General features: G+C 36.2%; 3 protein-coding genes across 4 annotated transcripts in view; 2 read left to right on the top strand and 1 right to left on the bottom strand.

The window, feature by feature from the left end:
• LOC132561764 (protein stoned-B-like) overlaps positions 1-194 on the bottom strand; it is a 34,473-nt gene extending 34,279 nt beyond the window's left edge. For both annotated transcript variants that reach the window (XR_009554722.1, XM_060226464.1), the window contains exon 1: positions 36-194. The gene's annotated coding sequence lies outside the window, so the exon portion shown is untranslated. The remainder of the gene's footprint in view (positions 1-35) is intronic.
• An 8,474-nt stretch (positions 195-8,668) lies between these two features.
• On the top strand, positions 8,669-9,709 carry LOC132561765 (mucin-3A-like). The gene has a single exon (XM_060226465.1). It carries the CDS (start codon positions 8,669-8,671, stop codon positions 9,707-9,709), a length of 1,041 nt encoding a protein of 346 aa, XP_060082448.1.
• A 505-nt stretch (positions 9,710-10,214) lies between these two features.
• On the top strand, positions 10,215-17,100 carry LOC132561760 (uncharacterized). The gene is made up of 4 exons (XM_060226461.1): positions 10,215-10,767; positions 13,170-13,333; positions 16,493-16,589; positions 16,880-17,100. The coding sequence occupies exons 1-4, from the start codon at positions 10,215-10,217 to the stop codon at positions 17,098-17,100; spliced, it is 1,035 nt and encodes a 344-aa protein (XP_060082444.1).
• The last annotated feature ends 4,385 nt before the right edge of the window (positions 17,101-21,485 follow it).

Here is a 21,485-nt window from a genome sequence, read left to right as displayed (position 1 = left end):
CTAGCATGTGGGAATTATTTATGAAAATGTCTTACCTGTATATATGATATAATGCTGTTTTTATTTAAGGTTGTTGACAGTCTTACTGCCCACAGGTTGTGGCGGAGAGGTTAAAATAACAGAAGAATCAGGGGATGTATTACTCGAGGTTGACAAGGTTTTATCAGCATCAGGAGAAATCAGCTGTTCAGGTACACCTACATCCTGGATATCTTTCCTAAGTGGCTGACTTGGCAAATCTTGAGATTGATTTTCTGGGAGAAAATTTGAACGCTGTATTTCTGTGCTGGGCTGTAATGAAATATTAGTTTTTCCCTCTGTATCAATGCTATCAGTATAGTTGTTTGTAGTAGGCGTTACACAACCCCCTTGACTGCACTGGTCCTGCTGTCCCTGATCCACCCCATGCATAGTGTCCCCACCACATACATCCCCAGCCACTACCTCCTCGGTATGATTTTTAGATCCATCCTCACTAGATTCGTTGCTAATATCTTTGTTTGAAGACTCGGACACATTTATATTACAGACTTTTTTACCATTTTTGAATTCCTCTATATTGATTGTTAAGATTTCTTCTTGTTCACTGCCACAGACTGCATGTTCAATAATATGAGGTATACTCAATTTCACAGTTGAATCCTCAGTAACACTCTCACTAAATTTCCCTGCTTCAGGATTGGAGCAAATATTTCCTTGAATACATAATTCTTTGTTAATAGAGTCTTTGGCACTTTCTGTTTTGGACTGAATTTTGGCAGGAGTACTTTTCTGTGAAACCCCGTTATCGTCAAAAGCAATCCAGTTGTCACGCACATGACTTGACACAGCTGGGGTGGGCTGTTGACTTGGTGTCCCCGATTGGGGTTTTAACACTGGATTGTAGTAGAATTTGGGAGAGGCAGTTTGTGGTGGGATGTTGGTATGCCCTACAGATTTGACAGGGGAGGCAGCAGGTGAGAGAGCAGGAGAAAGACTCGGGGGGATGAGGATTCTCTTTGGTGACTGACCAACTGACCCATCATTCTGAAGCAGAAATGCTGATTTTGTGTGGGTAAAAAGATGTTCCTCACTGAAATTGAAAACATTTGAGGCTTCACCGATACTTCCTCTGGCCTTCCAGGGACTTCTCTGTCTTATACAACTAAAATCCTCTGCAGGAAGCTTGATCTTCAGCTTCTCTAGATGTTCTGGTGTTTGCTGTTTCTCCGGGGAGCTGATTTCTCTGTATTCATCTAGCGTGACAACATTGATGGGTGTTGTACTCCTTGGGCGTTCCACAGGTCGAGTCGTTACCTGTAACCTCTGAATGCGCTTTTCTAGTGCTTTGCGTTTTGACTCTAATTTGACATGTTCCAGTTCCTGAAGTAGTGCAGGCAGGGGACTGCGCTGTAGATTAGGGGAAGAGGTGGGGGTGTTGTCCTGAGAAGCATCGTTGTCAACCACTCGTGAGTATCGACTAGGGAATGGTGATGTGGGTACTTTACCTGGAAAGTCATGCTTTGTTATACGTCCATCTGTCATAGACAGGTAACCACTCTGTATATAACCATTGTCAGAATCGGAACTGTCAGAGAATGAATCATCTGGACTTGGTCGTTGATTCATAAACTCACTGTTATCTGGCCTTGACTCTTTAACATTATTTGTCCCACTCTGCCCTTCACTTAATTTCTCATACACATGTCTATTACTTGGTTCATATTTAGAACTGTCATGCTTTCCAAAAATCTGGCGCTTTTTAAAGACCTCTAATTTGTTAGCCTCATCACTTGATTCACTGACACTTTCATCATTGGTGTTAGACTGAATGAATGCAATATCCTCCCCAAGATCAATGGTATCAAATGTAGCAAGAGGTGCCCTCACATCAAAACGACCTTCAGACTTGGAAACTAAAGACTTATGCATTTTGTGCAGAAGACCGACATGATCCTGCCCATCATAATGGAGAACATCTCTTACACAATACTTAAAGCCACGTAAAAGTTAAAGCATAGCGATCCGTGCCCACCTTACACACTCGGTACCTCAGCTGCCTTAACTCTGTATCCACGAATGAATCGCGTGTTTTTACTTAAGATCCTGATGGCTTTAGATGTATGGATCAATCATTGATTGCTTCTCTGGCTAACAGATATCTCCGTGGTCGTCACTACTCTATTAATATTCACTTTAATCACGTGTCAGAGTAATGCTGGTGGTTTACATGTGGTTTAGGTACGCCGAACAGATGACAGCCCACGCCTCAGTTCTCCGAATCCAGATTCTACATTCATAACCATACGCATACTAGTCCCATCTTCCAAGCTCGGCTAAAGCAACAGAGCCGAGGCTACCTTGGAGTCTGACGAACAAAAACCAATATCATCGATGTAAAATACATGAAGGGCATAACTTGGTAGCTTTACTTTCTGTGTATACTAGCGAGGAACACCAACACTGGCATCAGACTGCATTATCGATTAGTCTCGTTTGACAGTTCATCTTGAGCAGCCATATGCAATGTTTACGGAAATGACGTACGAGTACTTACTAAATTTGAATGCGCATGTCTAGCTTCCTTACCAACGTCTTATAGCATGTGGATAAGGTAGATGATAAGTATTAATCCTTTTTAGCCACCGGCAGTTTGAAGAAAGGTAGGGATACAACTGACATTTTACTAACTTCATTACAATATTCTCCCACGATAGGTGTACTTGTGATTGTTTTCTTTAAGATTAAGAAGAGGTGAGACATCCAACTGTCACATATTAATACATGTGTCATTAGGCTATATATATGTACGGTACATATGTCCCATACATACATAGTTAGTCATCACTCATTAGACATCAAATTGTGCCACATGCAGGTCATAACCGTTCAAATACGTGGTGTTGTGATATATACTAATGTATGACACTGAACATTTATACCAGAGGTATGCGGAGTTAAGATATGGTAACATTATAAAAAGACTTGCAAAGATTTATACTCTCCTCCAGAGACACTGGTTTACTGTTATGTTCAGTTTATACAAGTTTCACTGTCCATTTTAGACAGGTTTTCAGCAAAGTCACTGGTATAGGCACGTTTGATTTTATGTCCAATTTAGACAGGTTTACTGTGTTGTGTCCTGTTTAGACAAATTTACTTCTATTTCCGGATTTTACAGGTTTACTGTTATGCACGATTGAGAAAAGTATTACTGTTGTGTAATGTTTAGACAGGTTTTACTTTGGTGTTCAGTTTATACACGTTTCTTGTAGAGTTTAAACAGGTTTTGTTGTTTTTTTTCAGTATACACTGCTTTATTGTTATATCCAGTTTACAGAGGTTTCAGTGTTAAGTTATGACAAGACAGGTTTTACAGTTATATCCAGTTTACAGAGATTTCAGTGTTATGTTATGACAAGACAGGTTTTACTGTTATATCCAGTTTACAGAGGTTTCAGTGTTATGTTTAGACAGGTTTTACAGTTATATCCAGTTTACAGAGATTTCAGTGTTATGTTTACAGGTTATTATATCCAGTTTACAGAGATTTCAGTGTTATGTTATGACAAGACAGGTTTTACTGTTATATCCAGTTTACAGAGGTTTCAGTGTTATGTTTAGACAGGTTTTACTGTTATATCCAGTTTACAGAGGTTTCAGTGTTATGTTATGACAAGACAGGTTTTACTGTTATATCCAGGTTTTGTTATGTTTAGACTTTTACAGTTATATCCAGTTTACAGAGGTTTCAGTGTTATGTAAGGTTTAGACAGGTTTTACTGTTATATCCAGTTTACAGAGGTTTCAGTGTTATGTTTAGACAGGTTTTACAGTTATATCCAGTTTAGAGAGGTTTCAGTGTTATGTTATGACAAGACAGGTTTTACTGTTATATCCAGTTTACAGAGGTTTCAGTGTTATGTTTAGACAGGTTTTACTGTTATATCCAGTTTACAGAGGTTTCAGTGTTATGTTATGACAAGACAGGTTTTACTGTTATATCCAGTTTACAGAGGTTTCAGTGTTATGTTTAGACAGGTTTTACTGTTATATCCAGTTTACAGAGGTTTCAGTGTTATGTTTAGACAGGTTTTACTGTTATATCCAGTTTACAGAGGTTTCAGTGTTATGTTTAGACAGGTTTTACAGTTATATCCAGTTTACAGAGGTTTCAGTGTTATGTTATGTTTAGACAGGTTTTACTGTTATATCCAGTTTACAGAGGTTTCAGTGTTATGTTTAGACAGGTTTTACAGTTATATCCAGTTAAGAGAGGTTTCAGTGTTATGTTATGACAAGACAGGTTTTACTGTTATATCCAGTTTACAGAGGTTTCAGTGTTATGTTTAGACAGGTTTTACTGTTATATCCAGTTTACAGAGGTTTCAGTGTTATGTTATGACAAGACAGGTTTTACTGTTATATCCAGTTTACAGAGGTTTCAGTGTTATGTTATGTTTAGACAGGTTTTACTGTTATATCCAGTTTACAGAGGTTTCAGTGTTATGTTTAGACAGGTTTTACAGTTATATCCAGTTTACAGAGGTTTCAGTGTTATGTTTAGACAGGTTTTACAGTTATATCCAGTTTACAGAGGTTTCAGTGTTATGTTTAGACAGGTTTTACTGTTATATCCAGTTTACAGAGGTTTCAGTGTTATGTTTAGACAGGTTTTACAGTTATATCCAGTTTACAGAGGTTTCAGTGTTATGTTATGACAAGACAGGTTTTACTGTTATATCCAGTTTACAGAGGTTTCAGTGTTATGTTTAGACAGGTTTTACTGTTATATCCAGTTTACAGAGGTTTCAGTGTTATGTAATGATAAGACAGGCTTTACTGTATATTCATTTATGAAGTTTTCTTCACATTTATGCAGGTTCATTTTCCTATCCAGTTATGCATGTCCAGTTTCATCAGGTTTTGGTTCAGACAGAATATAATAAAGCAAAACTATTACAAGTTGTGAACAGTTTGATTATTTTACAAAATTACAATCTAGAGGTCCTTTAGATCCCTCCAAACTTTTGTCAACAAAAGAGACTAGTAACCTTACTATTATCAACTTTGATTAGAGTTGTTTACATATGAGATTTGAATATCCTAACACAAGTATCAGTAAGTCCTGTGGTATATAATGACTTTGTGAAAACTCAATATCTTATATTAACATAAAATCATAGTCTTACTGGGTTTTGTTTCAATTGCACAATCTGTTGATCTGTTTGCTCACTATTTGTGTATGTGTACAGATCGTCCTTTTCTTATCAAAATACAGGAACGGTGTATTATGTGTTACCACAGATTGTGGTTTTGACATGATGTGTGGCTATGACTATCTTAATTAATCCTCTACTTATGCAATATCACTGAGTAAGTTGAAGACCTCGTTGCTAGGATTTCCAGATCAGGGTCAGCATTGTCAATTCAGCTTAGCATTAAGTCAGATTCCTTTCATGTAGCAATTAAGGGTTATCTACAAACAGGTATTATGAAAATAATATTTGATATATTTTTTTCAGAATATTTGGAATTTGGTTTTTTTGCTATTAAAAACTGTATGATATTACATAAATTCTAATGTGAAAGTTAATTAATTAGAACTGAGCCAAACAGCTGTGGACAAGACCACATCAAATTAGGAAGACTGTTCTTTAACGAGGTAGTTTTAACCTGTCTGTACATGCTCTTTCTGTTTTTAATTAATCTGGGTTTTTAACAATAGACACCTGTATTTATTATTCAGGGGTAAATGTTGACATTTATTTTACATATTGTCTTGATCTTGGCATTGATAGTGAATAAATGATACTGTTTTGGTTACATTTGTAGTCAAACATGTCATATAAAGATTTTGTTTACCCATATACAGTGTGGAACCATGAAATGTGATATCAAACAGTGGACCAGACCTGGTGATACATGTCCAGTCAATAATGATATGTATCAATGGTGGTTTTAAATATTTCATTTACCAAGAGATAAATAAATTGAAATTTGAACCTTTCAATTTATTATTGTCCTCAAAACAGCACATATAAGGTCATTGTACAGTTTATTTAAAGACTGTATGTGTCCCTTGAAAATGATATTTTGATGTTGCTACAGTAAGTATTGTGTTTCAATAAGTTGAAAATAAGAACTGATACCTTGACTTGGATTAAAATGTGTACATTTATACTCAGTGCTTTGTGTATATGTGTAGCTCAATTTACATATGCGTATCAATGTTCTTAGTACACATCTAACAGCCTTGACTACACATACTTCCTCTTAATATAGATTATTTTTTCCAAAGAAAAAGAGAAAATGCCTGCAGCTGATTGTCAATTGATTACTGTTTTTTCTCATTACTTATTTACTTGTCAATTAATAAACCATTCAAACTCACCTCATATTGATCAAACTTCTAGCATGTTACTTTATACAAATTCCACACGGTAAATAGATATTGATTTTATTACTGTGAGTCAATGCGAATAAATTGGGTGATCTGATACAGCCAAATACAGAATACATGTACAGTATAGTAGTATTGATAAAACTGAATTTCAAAAATGAACTTATCAAATTTAAATGTCATACAATATCCATGTTTGTTTGATCTATTGTATTCTAAGTGATTCATGATTTGACACAAAGTCTATGAAAATGTTAAAAACACATTTGTTTGTTAAAAACCATTTGTTTGTTAAAAACCATAGCACAAAATTCATACAATATAAACATTTTGAATTAAGTTACTCAGTGGAGTTATGGGATGTAATGTAATTTAACACTGTAATAGCAGTTTTATATTGTGTTACCTCAATACATATATATATATATAGAATGTGCAGACTAAGTAATCAGGCAGACAACCATTTCATATCCACAACCATCACATTATGTCAATGCAATATTGAATGTAAAGTTGACAATGCAACATTTTTCTTCTAATCAGAATTCTAGTTTTATTGAATGCAACATAAAATTCCAATTAACTTTTCTCCTAATGAAATGAAGACAGGTTAATTTGATTGCTGGACTAAATTATTGATTGTTGTAACGGCTCTAAGTCCTTGACTTTATTTTCCTTACTGCTCAATTACCCTGCATACTCCCGGGTATCCAACTGAAGAGTAAAAGAAACCTACTGATACAAACAGTGTTGGCTCTACCAAAGTCCTATATTAATACTGAGGGCTGGACTGATCATAATTTACTGTCAGATGTAAACAGCTAAAGACCCGACTTAATCACTTCTAACAGCACAGCATAGCACATTACATCACAATACAGCACAACAGGATACAATTCAATACAGCTTAATGCAACACAACGCCACACAGAACAGCACTTTACAACACATCAAATACAGCACAACACAGAACAACAAAACAGCACAACAAAACACACAACACAGCACAAATCGCACAACATAGATCAGCATAGCAAAACACAGCACAACGCAAAACATTACAAAAAAACACAGTTCAACACAGCACAAAAAACACAACACAGAACAACAAAACAGCACAGCAAAACACACAACACAACACAGCACAAATCGCACAACATAGATCAGCATAACAAAACACAACACAATACAAAACATCACAAAAAAAACACAACACAGAACAACAAAACAGCACATCAAAACACACAACACAACACAGCACAAAAAACACAACACAGAACAACAAAACAGCACAGCAAAACACACAACACAACACAGCACAAATCGCACAACATAGACCAGCATAACAAAACACAACACAATACAAAACATCACAAAAAAAACACAACACAGAACAACAAAACAGCACATCAAAACACAACACAGAAAAGCACAGCACAGTACAACATAGAACAGCACAACACAATACAACAAGACACAGCACAACACAGAACAGCATATGTAAACACACAACACAACACAGCAAGGTAACACAACACAGCAACACAACACACACAAAACACACAACACAACATAGCACAACACAGCACATAACAGTTTATTTGCACACTACAACACCACACAACATAACTCAACATATCACAACACAGAACAGAAGAGTACAACAAAAAAACAGAGCAACACAACAAAACACTATACAAAACAACTCAAAACAGCAAAGGAAAACACAGAGCACAACACATAGTAGCACAGATACAGTACCAGCACAACTGAGATAATACAGTATAATACAACACAACAGTGCTCAGTACTACTCAACACAACACAGTAAGAATATCACAAGTCAGTCAACAAAGCGCAACACACACAGAACAACATGGTACAACTCAGTCAACACAGCACAACACACAGAACAGCATGGTACAACTCAGTCAACACAGCACAACACACACAGAACAGCATGGTACAACTCAGTCAACACAGCACAGCACACACAGAACAGCATGGTACAACCTAACACAGCACAACACACACAGAACAGCATGGTACAACTCAGTCAACACAACACAACACACAGAACAGCATGGTACAACTCAACACAGCACAACACACAGAACAGCATGGTACAACTCAGTCAACACAGCACAACACACAGAACAGCATGGTACAACTTAACACAGCACAGCACACACAGAACAGCATGGTACAACTCAGTAAACACAGCACAACACACACAGAACAGCAAGGTACAACTCAGTCAACACAGCACAACACACAGAGAACAGCATGTTAAAACTTAACACAGCACAGGACACACAGAACAGCATGGTACAACTCAGTCAACACAGCACAACACACAGAACAGCATGGTACAACTCAACACAGCAAAACACATACAGAACAGCATGGTACAACTCAGTCAACACAGCACAGCACACACAGCACAGCATGGTACAACTTAACACAGCACAGCACACACAGAACAGCATGGTACAACTCAGTAAACACAGCACAACACACACAGAACAGCATGGTACAACTCAGTCAACACAGCACAACAGAACACAACAGCATGGTACAACTCAACACAGCACAACACACAGAACAGCATGGTACAACTCAGTCAACACAGCACAACACACAGAACAGCATGGTACAACTCAGTCAACACAGCACAACACACAGAACAGCATGGTACAACTCAGTCAACACAACACAACACACAGAACAGCATGGTACAACTCAACACAGCACAACACACAGAACAGCATGGTACACAACAACACACACAGAACAGCATGGTACAACTCAGTCAACACAACACAACACACAGAACAGCATGGTACAACTCAACACAGCACAACACACAGAACAGCATGGTACAACTCAGTCAACACAACACAACACACAGAACAGCATGGTACAACTCAGTCAACACAGCACAACACACAGCACAGCATGGTACAACTCAGTCAACACAACACACAGAACAGCATGGTACAACTCAGTCAACACAGCACAACACACAGCACAGCATGGTACAACTCAGTCAACACAGCACAACACACAGCACAGCATGGTACAACTCAGTCAACACAACACAACACACAGAACAGCATGGTACAACTCAACACAGCACAACACACACAGAACAGCATGGTACAACTCAGTCAACACAACACAACACACAGCACAGCATGGTACAACTCAGTCAACACAGCACAACACACAGCACAGCATGGTACAACTCAGTCAACACAGCACAACACACAGCACAGCATGGTACAACTCAGTCAACACAGCCAAGTTCAGTCGATTTTAATTTGATCAAAGGTTTCAGGGTACTTCTGACCAAAACATAAATTTAGTTTAAAACTGGTGTTATTCATACATGCTGATATACCTCTCCATCTACATGTACCTCTGAGCTTCATGACCCTCGACTTCAAGAAAAAAATACATCTGGCTCTTTTTTTTTGTTCCTGACCTCTCTTAACCTCTTTCAACCACCCAGCTTCTTACTAAGTCTCATGTATGATTTCCTAGGCACCATTTCTTATACATTTTACAGTAATGTAAATGACTGTTAATTACGTGAATTAAAAATAGTAAATGGAGTCTTGTATTTGTACACATGTGGGAGTGCCAGTTTGCCATTATCATAGAGATCATTGTGCTAGAATGTGTTTTATAATGTGTGGACACTAAGCTCACTGCATCTTTTACTTGAATTTCTTCCTTTCCTGTTTCAGGTTTGGCCATTGAAGATTTCTTAGTATGGATTTGTGTAGTGTAAAAAAGAGACATTTCCAATGAGGGTTACATTCATCGTATGGCAAGTAATAAACCAAAGAAGTTAGGCATGAAGAAGGATGGAGGAGAAAGACGTCCCAGCTCATCACGGGGCCAGTCTTTTCCTCGATCTGCCAGCAGCTCTACAGCCAAGTCCAAACAGGCCATTGAGACTCTTACCAAAGACAATGAGGAGTTACAGGGACAGTTGGCAGCACTCACCACCAAAAACAAACAACTACAAGATAACTGGCTAACGCTCACCACAAAATTAGTGGAGGATGCCAAGTCAAAAGGTTTCCAACTGGGAGAGGAAGAGCAAAAAAAGGACACAGGGGAGGTATCGATGGATGCTTTACTAGATCTCATCAATAGTTTGGCTCACAAACAGGACACCAAGAAACAGAAACCTGCCAAAGGCAGTGTGGAGTCAAGGATAGAGGAGTTAGAAACCAGAACAACTCAAATGAATATGAACCTTGTTAAGTTACTACAGACTAAAATGAACCTAGAGGCTGGTTTAGAGGACATTCAGCAGTGCCTTTCTTTAGAGGATGCTAAACACAAGGCAAGGTTTCTTCTATATGAAACAAGTAAGTCTACAGCAAGTGGTCAGTCATCGGTATTCAGCTATCTTAATGAGGCAGATTATATATATTCTACCATATTTTCAAAGGCATCAATTAATCAGTCCAACTCTTGTATTAACACACATGTTAAACCACATGTGGTATAACAATTTAGAATGTTTGTTTGGCTGACAATATGACCTTTGACCAAACTTTTGTAACTTTTGAAAAATAACTCACTTGAGTGAAAGAACTACTGTGTACCATAGTCACTTGTCAGGAAACCTCTATTTATCTAATTTTATTCTTTTTTTGTTCATCTTCCATGGTGAAAGTTATTAGGACCAAAAGAATTGGCCCTGCCTATATATATATTGACATTGCAGGTGGAATTTTCAGCCAGAGTACCCTTATATAGGATTTACTTATTTGGTTTTATTATTCATGAATGATTGAACTTGTAGTTTAGCAACATATTGAGAGAGTCCTTCGATCAATTATAAAAATGTTTCATATATCTATGTCCATTCTATAACTTCTAAAACCTCATCAATATAAGCTAATTAGAAAGAGGTCAGTTAGATTTTCACATTAAATGGGTATTTGTTTTCTAGAAGTCAGTGAAGCATTAAAGTTTAATGGGTGCTCTTTGATTCACAAAAGACAGAGAGGTTTTAAATTTTAATAAGTACATTTAGTTTTGCAAACAACAGGTAGGCTTTCACATTTAATAGGTACCATTTGCATTGTAGAGTGTATCAATGCTTACGTTTAGTGGCTACAGTTTGCGTTGTGGAGGGTATAAATGCTTACGTTTAGTGGCTACAGTTTGCGTTGTGGAGGGTATAAATGCTTACGTTTAGTGGCTAGAGTTTGTGTTGTAGAGGGTATAAATGCTTACGTTTAGTGGCTAGAGTTTGCGTTGTGGAGGGTATAAATGCTTACGTTTAGTGGCTAGAGTTTGCGTTGTAGAGGGTATAAATGCTTATGTTTAGTGGCTACAGTTTGCGTTGTAGAGGGTATAAATGCTTACGTTTAGTGGCTAAAGTTTGTGTTGTAGAGTGTATAAATGCTTACATTTAGTGGCTACAGTTTGCGTTGTAGAGGGTATAAATGCTTACATTTAGTGGCTAAAGTTTGTGTTGTAGAGTGTATAAATGCTTACATTTAGTGGCTAGAGTTTGCGTTGTAGAGGGTATAAATGCTTACGTTTAGTGGCTATAGTTTGCGTTGTAGAGGGTATAAATGCTTACGTTTAGTGGCTATAGTTTGCGTTGTAGAGGGTATAAATGCTTACGTTTAGTGGCTAAAGTTTGCGTTGTAGAGGGTATAAATGCTTATGTTTAGTGGCTAAAGTTTGCGTTGTAGAGGGTATAAATGCTTACGTTTAGTGGCTAAAGTTTGTGTTGTAGAGTGTATAAATGCTTACATTTAGTGGCTACAGTTTGCGTTGTAGAGGGTATAAATGCTTACATTTAGTGGCTAAAGTTTGTGTTGTAGAGTGGCTAGAGAGTTTGCGTTGTGGAGGGTATAAATGCTTACGTTTAGTGGCTACAGTTTGCGTTGTGGAGGGTATAAATGCTTACGTTTAGTGGCTACAGTTTGCGTTGTGGAGGGTATAAATGCTTACGTTTAGTGGCTACAGTTTGCGTTGTGGAGGGTATAAATGCTTACGTTTAGTGGCTACAGTTTGCGTTGTAGTTTACGTTTGTGTTGTAGAGTGTATAAATGCTTACATTTAGTGGCTACAGTTTGCGTTGTAGAGGGTATAAATGCTTACATTTAGTGGCTACAGTTTGTGTTGTAGAGGGTATAAATGCTTACATTTAGTGGCAACAGTTTGCGTTGTGGAATGCATTTAGGTTTTCATATTTAATGGGTATGGTTTGCATTGTGTGTTAAATAGGTTTATACATTTAATGGGTACTGTATGCCTTGTAGAAAGCACTAAGATTTTCATATTCAATGGGTACTGGTGGCTTTGAAGAGGGCACCTAGGTTTTCACATTTAATGGGTAGTGTTTGCTTTGAAGAGGACGCCTTGGTTTTCACATTTAATAAGTATTGCTTGCTTTGAAGAGAGTATAAATACTTATATTATACATTTAATGGGTACAGTTTGCTTCGTAGAAGACATTCAGGTTTTTATATTTAATCAGAACTGTTTGTTTTGTAGAAGGCTCCTCTGTGTTTTCTAGAGGACACTTGGTTTTCAGATTTAATGGGTACGGTTTGTTTTGTAGAGGGCAAGAAGTATTAACATTTAATGGGTATGGTTAATTTTGTAGAGGGCAATGAAGTATTCACATTTAATGGCTACTTTTTGTCTTGTAGAAGTCAGTGAAGTATTCATATTTAATGGGTATTGTTTGTCTTGTAGAGGGCAGTGAAGTATTCACATTTAATGAGTATTTTTTGTCTTGTAGAGGGCAGTGAAGTATTCACATATAATGGCTCAGATAATGATGAAACAGATGAGGAGGATGAGAAAGAGAAAGTAATTGTTAAAGAGACCAAAGCAACATCGCATCCTGGAAAATACCAGGTTTCTTCCATTGTCAAGAACCTCCAAACTTTCCAGCTCAGTCCAGTAAGTATCTCCGACCTAGGTAAATGCCCACACACTTCTGTATAGAGCATGTCTCTGTAATGAGACTATACAAGGTCAGATATGAAGGTTTCTAGAGTGATAAATGACTTGATAAAGACAGGTTATTCACATTATAAATTTGTATGTGTGGCTAAATCAAAGAGATATGGAGCGCTGGGAAAAGGAATGTTCTATACACAACAAACAAGTCTGATATTACCCATTGTAAAACTATTTCTCTACCACATACATAGATAATACATCACTGTGACACAGTGAACAGACACTTTTCATTCAGTTAGGTGTATCTGGAGAGTGTCCTTGATATGATTGATCACCTGCTTTTACAGTAAAAGTAGGCTAGGATTTACACACCTGAACTGGTCAACAAACCAGTTTCCCAGTATCTTACCTTTTGTAGTCTCTTTCCTTCTCACAGGGACGTACATTTTGTAAACAAACATTCTGTGTCGATAAAGCAAAGTGATCAGTTAGGAAATTTACTGGTATAGATTAATTGTTTATGATCTCTGTTATTGTCTGTGCTTGAAGGTCCATTAACAAACTAAATGCCATTAGGAGAACAGCATTTTATTGTTCGCTTACAATAACACTATCACTACAGATAGAACATATTGATACCTTAGTGGTATCTAGGTACATATCTGTAATGTCCTGTTCATATACTGTACCCAAGAGACATTAATCAAACAGATAGACACAGGACACACTGAGTTACAGTATATATATATATAGACACAGAAGACTTGTTACAGTATATATAGACACAGAAGACTTGTTACAGTATATATAGACACAGAAGACTTGTTATAGTATATATAAACACAGGGGACACTTGTTACAGTATATATAGACACAGAAGACTTGTTACAGTATATATAGATACAGAAGACTTGTTACAGTATATATAGACACAGGAGACACTTGTTACAGTATATATAGACACAGGAGACTTGTCACAGTATATATAGACACAGGAGACACTTGTTACAGTATATATAGACACAGGAGACACTTGTTACAGTATATATAGACACAGAAGACTTGTTACAGTATATATAGACACAGAAGACTTGTTACAGTATATATAGACACAGAAGACTTGTCACAGTATATATAGACACAGGAGACACTTGTTACAGTATATATAGACACAGGAGACACTTGTTACAGTATATATAGACACAGGAGACACTTGTTACAGTATATATAGACACAGGAGACACTTGTTACAGTATATATAGACACAGAAGACTTGTTACAGTATATATAGACACAGAAGACTTGTTACTGTATATATAGACACAGAAGACTTGTTACAGTATATATAGACACAGAAGACTTGTTACAGTATATATAGACACAGGAGACACTTGTTACAGTATATATAGACACAGGAGACTTGTCACAGTATATATAGACACAGGAGACACTTGTTACAGTATATATAGACACAGGAGACACTTGTTACAGTATATATAGACACAGGAGACTTGTTACAGTATATATAGACACAGAAGACTTGTTACAGTATATATAGACACAGAAGACTTGTCACAGTATATATAGACACAGGAGACACTTGTTACAGTATATATAGACACAGGAGACTTGTCACAGTATATATAGACACAGGAGACACTTGTTACAGTATATATAGACACAGGAGACACTTGTTACAGTATATATAGACACAGAAGACTTGTTACAGTATATACAGACACAGGAGACACTTGTTACAGTATATATAGACACAGAAGACTTGTTACAGTATATATAGACACAGGAGACACTTGTTACAGTATATATAGACACAGAAGACTTGTTACAGTATATATAGACACAGAAGACTTGTTACAGTATATATAGACACAGAAGACTTGTTACAGTATATATAGACACAGAAGACTTGTTACAGTATATATAGACACAGGAGACTTGTCACAGTATATATAGACACAGAAGACACTTGTTACAGTATATATAGACACAGGAGACACTTGTTACAGTATATATAGACACAGAAGACTTGTTACAGTATATATAGATACAGAAGACTTGTTACAGTATATATAGACACAGGGGACACTTGTTACAGTATATATAGACACAGGAGACACTTGTTACAGTATATATAGACACAGGAGACACTTGTTACAGTATATATAGACACAGGAGACTTGTCACAGTATATATAGACACAGGAGACACTTGTTACAGTATATATAGACACAGGAGACACTTGTTACAGTATATATAGACACAGGAGATTTGTTACAGTATATATAGACACAGGAGACACTTGTTACAGTATATATAGTCACAGAAGACTTGTTACAGTATATATAGACACAGGAGACACTTGTTATAGTATATATAGACACAGGAGACTTGTTACAGTATATATAGACACAGGAGACACTTGTTATAGTATATATAGATACAGAAGACTTGTTTCAGTATATAAATAGACACAGAAGACTTGTTACAGTATATATAGACACAGAAGACTTGTTACAGTATATATAGACACAGGAGACACTTGTTACAGTATATATAGACACAGGAGACACTTGTTACAGTATATATAGATACAGAAGACTTGTTACAGTATAAATAGACACAGGAGACACTTGTTACAGTATATATAGACACAGAAGACTTGTTACAGTATGCATTGTACATCATTAAGTATTCTCTGTAAAGAAGTATTTGTTGTTTTCATGGCTATAGATGTACCATTAAAATAAAAAGAAAAGAATAAGATTTCAGATAAAAAAATTATATGTGCACTGGTGGTTATGTAATATCCATGTAAGTTTTTACCCTAAAAAGCACACCATGAGCTTAAACCACAAAAAAAATCAGCAGTCATATAGTATTGTACAATACACTCACTAGACACAAATGTCCACATGTAATACTGCAATGTAGTTACAATAAAAAGACACCTGAGACACTAGTAACAGTTTGTAAACACAAGACACAAATGCCCATAGCTAAGACACACAAGTCACTTTGTTACAATATATATATACAAGAAACAATGGTTACAATATACAGATTTCAGATATTACCTAAACTTTTAGTAATGATATCAACAATTTTTGTAAGTGAGCCATCCATTCAACATTTCAGCCTCTGAAGAAGCTGCCAGGGGACACACTGGTCAGTAAGATGGACGCTGGTCTGAGGCACTACCTGGTCAGTGAACTCAGTCTCTACAAGGCCAATGGTTTGTAACCTCCTTCCCTGCTATGTTATATATATATATATAAATATATATATATAAATTGAAATTATTTCCTACAAGTGCAAGATTTAAAGTGGAAGATACCAAAATTTGCTCAATATTCAATATTTTCAACTTAGTAAGTTCATCCATCTGGTATTGTTTGCCAGTCCTTTGCCAAGATAACTCCAGTTTAGTTGTTCAAACGTTCACATCATTTAATTCACATACTACATTTTATTTGTTTTACTGTAACATAACAAAGCTCTTAGGGAACAGTATAAACTTTACAGGTGCTGACTGGAGAATGATGGCAGAGAGGGTAGGGGTATCTTTGGAAACAATAGGAGAATGGCAGCGTTTTCGACTAGAGTATCCTATGAAACACGTATTGGAGACATGGGCACGCAGTCCAGCTGCTACCATGAGGATGCTGCACCGCCACCTGGTGTCACCACAGATGAAAGCCATAATGCTTGCCCGAAGAATCTCTGATTTTTATCTTGTAGATTGAATGTTTGTCAGCATAATGAAGCAAATTATGCTGTGTTGGTCAGTGTAATGAAGTGGTACTTCGTTAGTCATTGTAAGCAAGTGAACCAAGTGAAGTTCTGTTAGTTATAGCAGAACCAGGTGATGTTCTGTTAGTTATAGCAGAACCAGGTGATGTTCTGTTAGTTATAGCAGAACCAGGTGATGTTCTGTTAGTTATAGCAGAACCAAGTGAAGTTCTGTTAGTTATAGCAGAACCAGGTGATGTTCTGATAGTTATAGCAGAACCAGTGAAGTTATGTTATTATAGTTCTGTTAGTTATAGCAGAACCAGGTGATGTTCTGTTAGTTATAGCAGAACCAGGTGATGTTCTGTTAGTTATAGCAGAACTAGGTGATATTCTGTTGGTCAGCAGAATCAAGTGACATCCTATTGGTCACTGTTATCAGGTGATGCATTTTTGATCAGTGGAATCAGGTGATGCCCTTTTGGTCAGTGGAATCAGGTGATACTCACTTGGTCAGTATAATCACCATTGATGCCATAAACCAACATTGATATAACAACAGGTACCAGTGGCACTATATTTTATTGGTGACAGTTGCCATGGTTACTTATTGATTACCTATGTATCATTTGATTGAAATCAACAGTCACTGACTTTTGAAGAGTTATGCTGATTGAGTGGTGCGTTTCATAAACAATATATCAATACTTTACGTCCTGCACTTGTGAGTTCTGGATATCAAACTATCATGCTAGGCATTAAAAGAGTTATCTCCCTTCTTTAATGGAGTTAATGGTTTTCCATGGTGCTGGGTTGTTTCTGTATTTCCTGTGCCTTTCTATTTAAGATATAATAACCTATGTCAAATAAAAAAAACTGATAAGTTGAATATACTGCAGCTAACATTGGTACCATCTCCGTGAATCAACGGTACCAATATACTGCAGCTAACATTGGTACCATCTCCGTGAATCAATGGTACCATCACCAGTAACTTGTAGAGTATATACTGTGATGTTCCTCACTGCTGAAGCATACATATCCTGTCATGGTGATTTTCTGTTAACTTTCAGTGTTGGCCGAGTAGGGCCAATCACAGAAGCAATCGTAAGTTATCAAAGAGGGAATCTATGAAGTGTACAATGATTGATATGGACACATATTTATCTAGTTTAACAGTCAGAACATACACATTGTAGTAAAGTGTTATTGTACACTGCAGTTAGAACACACACACGTTGTAGTTAAGTGTTATTGTACACTGCAGTTAGAACACACACACGTTGTAGTTAAGTGTTATTGTACACTGCAGTTAGAACACACACACGTTGTAGTTAAGTGTTATTGTACAATGCAGTTAGAACGCACACACGTTGTAGTTAAGTGTTATTGTACACTGCAGTTAGAACATACACACATTGTAGTTAAGTGTTATTGTACACTGCAGTTAGAATGCACACACGTTGTAGTTAAGTGTTATTGTACAATGCAGTTAGAATGCACACACGTTGTAGTTAAGTGTTATTGTACAATGCAGTTAGAACGCACACACGTTGTAGTTAAGTGTTATTGTACAATGCAGTTAGAATGCACACACGTTGTAGTCAAGTGTTATTGTACAATGCAGTTAGAACACACACACGTTGTAGTTAAGTGTTATAGTACACTGCAGTTAGAACACACACACGTTGTAGTTAAGTGTTATTGTACACTGCTGTCCTATAAGGATGGACACATATGACTAGACTGTACTTATTAACCTTTGCTACCTAGGTTAGTACCCCAGAGATTTGTTTGTGCAATATCTACCTGATGAGTCTACAATGCAGCAGTATTTTACCTCTATAAGCCCATTGCAGGGTTTCATAAATGCAATATCTAATTGCCTCCAAAAGATATTATTCTTACTTTCACAAATCCTTTTATATTGAACTCAAAATATTGTTATAGTTTTATCAGAGTTATTAAAACCAATTCTTTATCAACTTCAGACAGATAGATGTCATTCAAATCATGTTTAAATAATTTCACTTGATTTGCAATTGTGTCAGTAGAGTCGATGATTTTGCCTGTTTTGACGGTTAGTGGTGTAGACTTTTGTAGTTTTCTATACTTTTCTGTAGCCTACTGATTTAAACAACAATGATGCCATATTCATTCCACATGTGGTTTTAGTATCTCCAACAATGTACTATGGGAGACAAAAATAACCTTACTGGTTGTGGTCTAGTTTAGCAGGTTCAATAATTTTTTAAGCTTTGGTTGAATCAATCAAGAGACAATTAAAGCTTCTACATTGAAGGCAGTATCAATTCCATGTGTCCAGATTGGTGCATTTTTCTCATTAGTCCTACACAAGACAGGGAAATCTCATACGTTACCCACAACTAGATCTCCTCCAATCTGTCAGGTATCTTTATATGATATTTGATGCATAGTGACGTAACAATTAGAAGGATGTCATCTTCCATTTCCTTACATAGTTTCATTGCTAAACATTGACTATACCCATTTGATATTTTTGCATATTACACAGGTGTGATATAGCTTATTGTGATGGCACTTTAGTTAATGAAATGACGTCACACTTAGATTTGTAAGGTGAAGTAACAATGGTGAGCAAAGATAAAGAGCATGGCTTAAATTTTGATTTAGAAATGTCTGTTTTATACTTGAATAATTGATCGTATGATTAAAAAGGATTTTAAATTAGTTTTCTTTTGATATGTGATTTCTGAAACTCATCAAAAAAATTTTATTAGCTTTACAAAGAAACCACTCATGTTCAGATTTGTTTTAAAATCACATTTCCTCGTAAGCGAAAGATTATTAAGTTGTCAAACACTCAGCAACTTGACAACTTAATAATCTTCCTCCTCAGGTTGAGACCCCCCTTTCTCACACTAAAGGGGATGAAAAATTCTATTAATCCATGTGATCGTGAGATCCATCCCTTCACACATGCAGCTAAAAAGATTCTCTTATCCTGGACAGGGATCTCCATGTGATCATCAATTCCCCCTATCTTAATCCCCAAAGGGATAAAAGATTCTGTCGTTCATGAGATGTTTGTGAACTTAGCAAGAATAGCTGGAAGCAAATAGCTAGCTGTACGACTGTGTTAACTCGTAAGTGTAGTTATTTCACAGCCATGAATTAATGAAAACTATCACTCCACATTAGCTTGGAAGATTTGAGGAAGTAAAACAACTGTTCCCTAAGGTCTTCCTAGCTTTCTTGAAATGATTATTTTCATTGTTCCCAAAATAGCTATGAAATCACTGGTTTATTACCTTATGTGAGTCAGTTTCTCCAAAATTTCTTCAAAGCTTGCTGCCACGACAATGAAGACTTACAGGAAAACCACACTTGCTGCCATTTTACAGATGATCAACATTTTTTTTTTTTGTGTTTAGATTTTTGAAATGCTGTTTTGGTGTTTGTAAGATTATAGAAACAGTTATGTAGACATGTTGAATTACTCTGTATATGTGTTGCTGTTGAGACCTCTTGCTGGTTAAACGTATTCAGTGAAACATGTGCTTCCATACTCATACTTTCCAATAGATGTGAAGGAAGGCTGGACCCCTTAATATTCTATATTATATTACAAAACTGTAAAAAGAAATATTTCTCCAGAGTATTTTGTACAGTATTAAGACTGTGACTGTGTTATGAGTATGACTTTAATCAAATATATTAAAGCAGATTATTTCAAATCTTCAGTCTTTGTTTTTAATTTCTACACAAAGTTGTTTTTGAATGCGGACTCAGTGTCTTATTCATATGTGTTTTATCTTATTCTCTTAATCAGTGAAGTCATATGAAGTAAAATAAATGGTCTGTTGGTATAACCCGTAAAACAACTGTATAATATATATCAATAAAACACAAATTATATCTGTATAACACATAACATGTCTGTATAACACATAACACGTCTGTATAACACATAACATATCTGTATAACACATAACATGTCTGTTTAACACATAACACGTCTGTATAACAAATAACATGTCTGTTTAACAGATAACATGTCTGTATAACACATAACATATCTGTATAACACATATCATGTCTGTATAACACATAACATGTCTGTATAATACATATCATGTCTGTATAACATATGACATGTTTGTATAACACATAACATATCTGTATAACACATAACATGTCTGTATAACACATATAACATGTCTGTATAACACATATAACATGTCTGTATAATACACATAACATGTCTGTATAATACACATAACATGTCTGTATAATACATATAACATGTCTGTATAACACATAACATGTCTGTATAATACACATAACATGTCTGTTTAACACATAACATGTCTGTATAATACATATAACATGTCTGTATAATACATATAACATGTCT

Source organism: Ylistrum balloti, unplaced genomic scaffold, assembly GCF_031769215.1.
Source record: "Ylistrum balloti isolate Yb309-2 unplaced genomic scaffold, AGI_CSIRO_Ybal_v1 Utg371276, whole genome shotgun sequence".
Classification (NCBI taxonomy): Eukaryota; Metazoa; Mollusca; class Bivalvia; order Pectinida; family Pectinidae; genus Ylistrum; species Ylistrum balloti.
The sequence above is the reverse complement of the archived record's forward strand: the minus strand, read 5'-3'. Positions and strand labels throughout refer to the sequence as shown.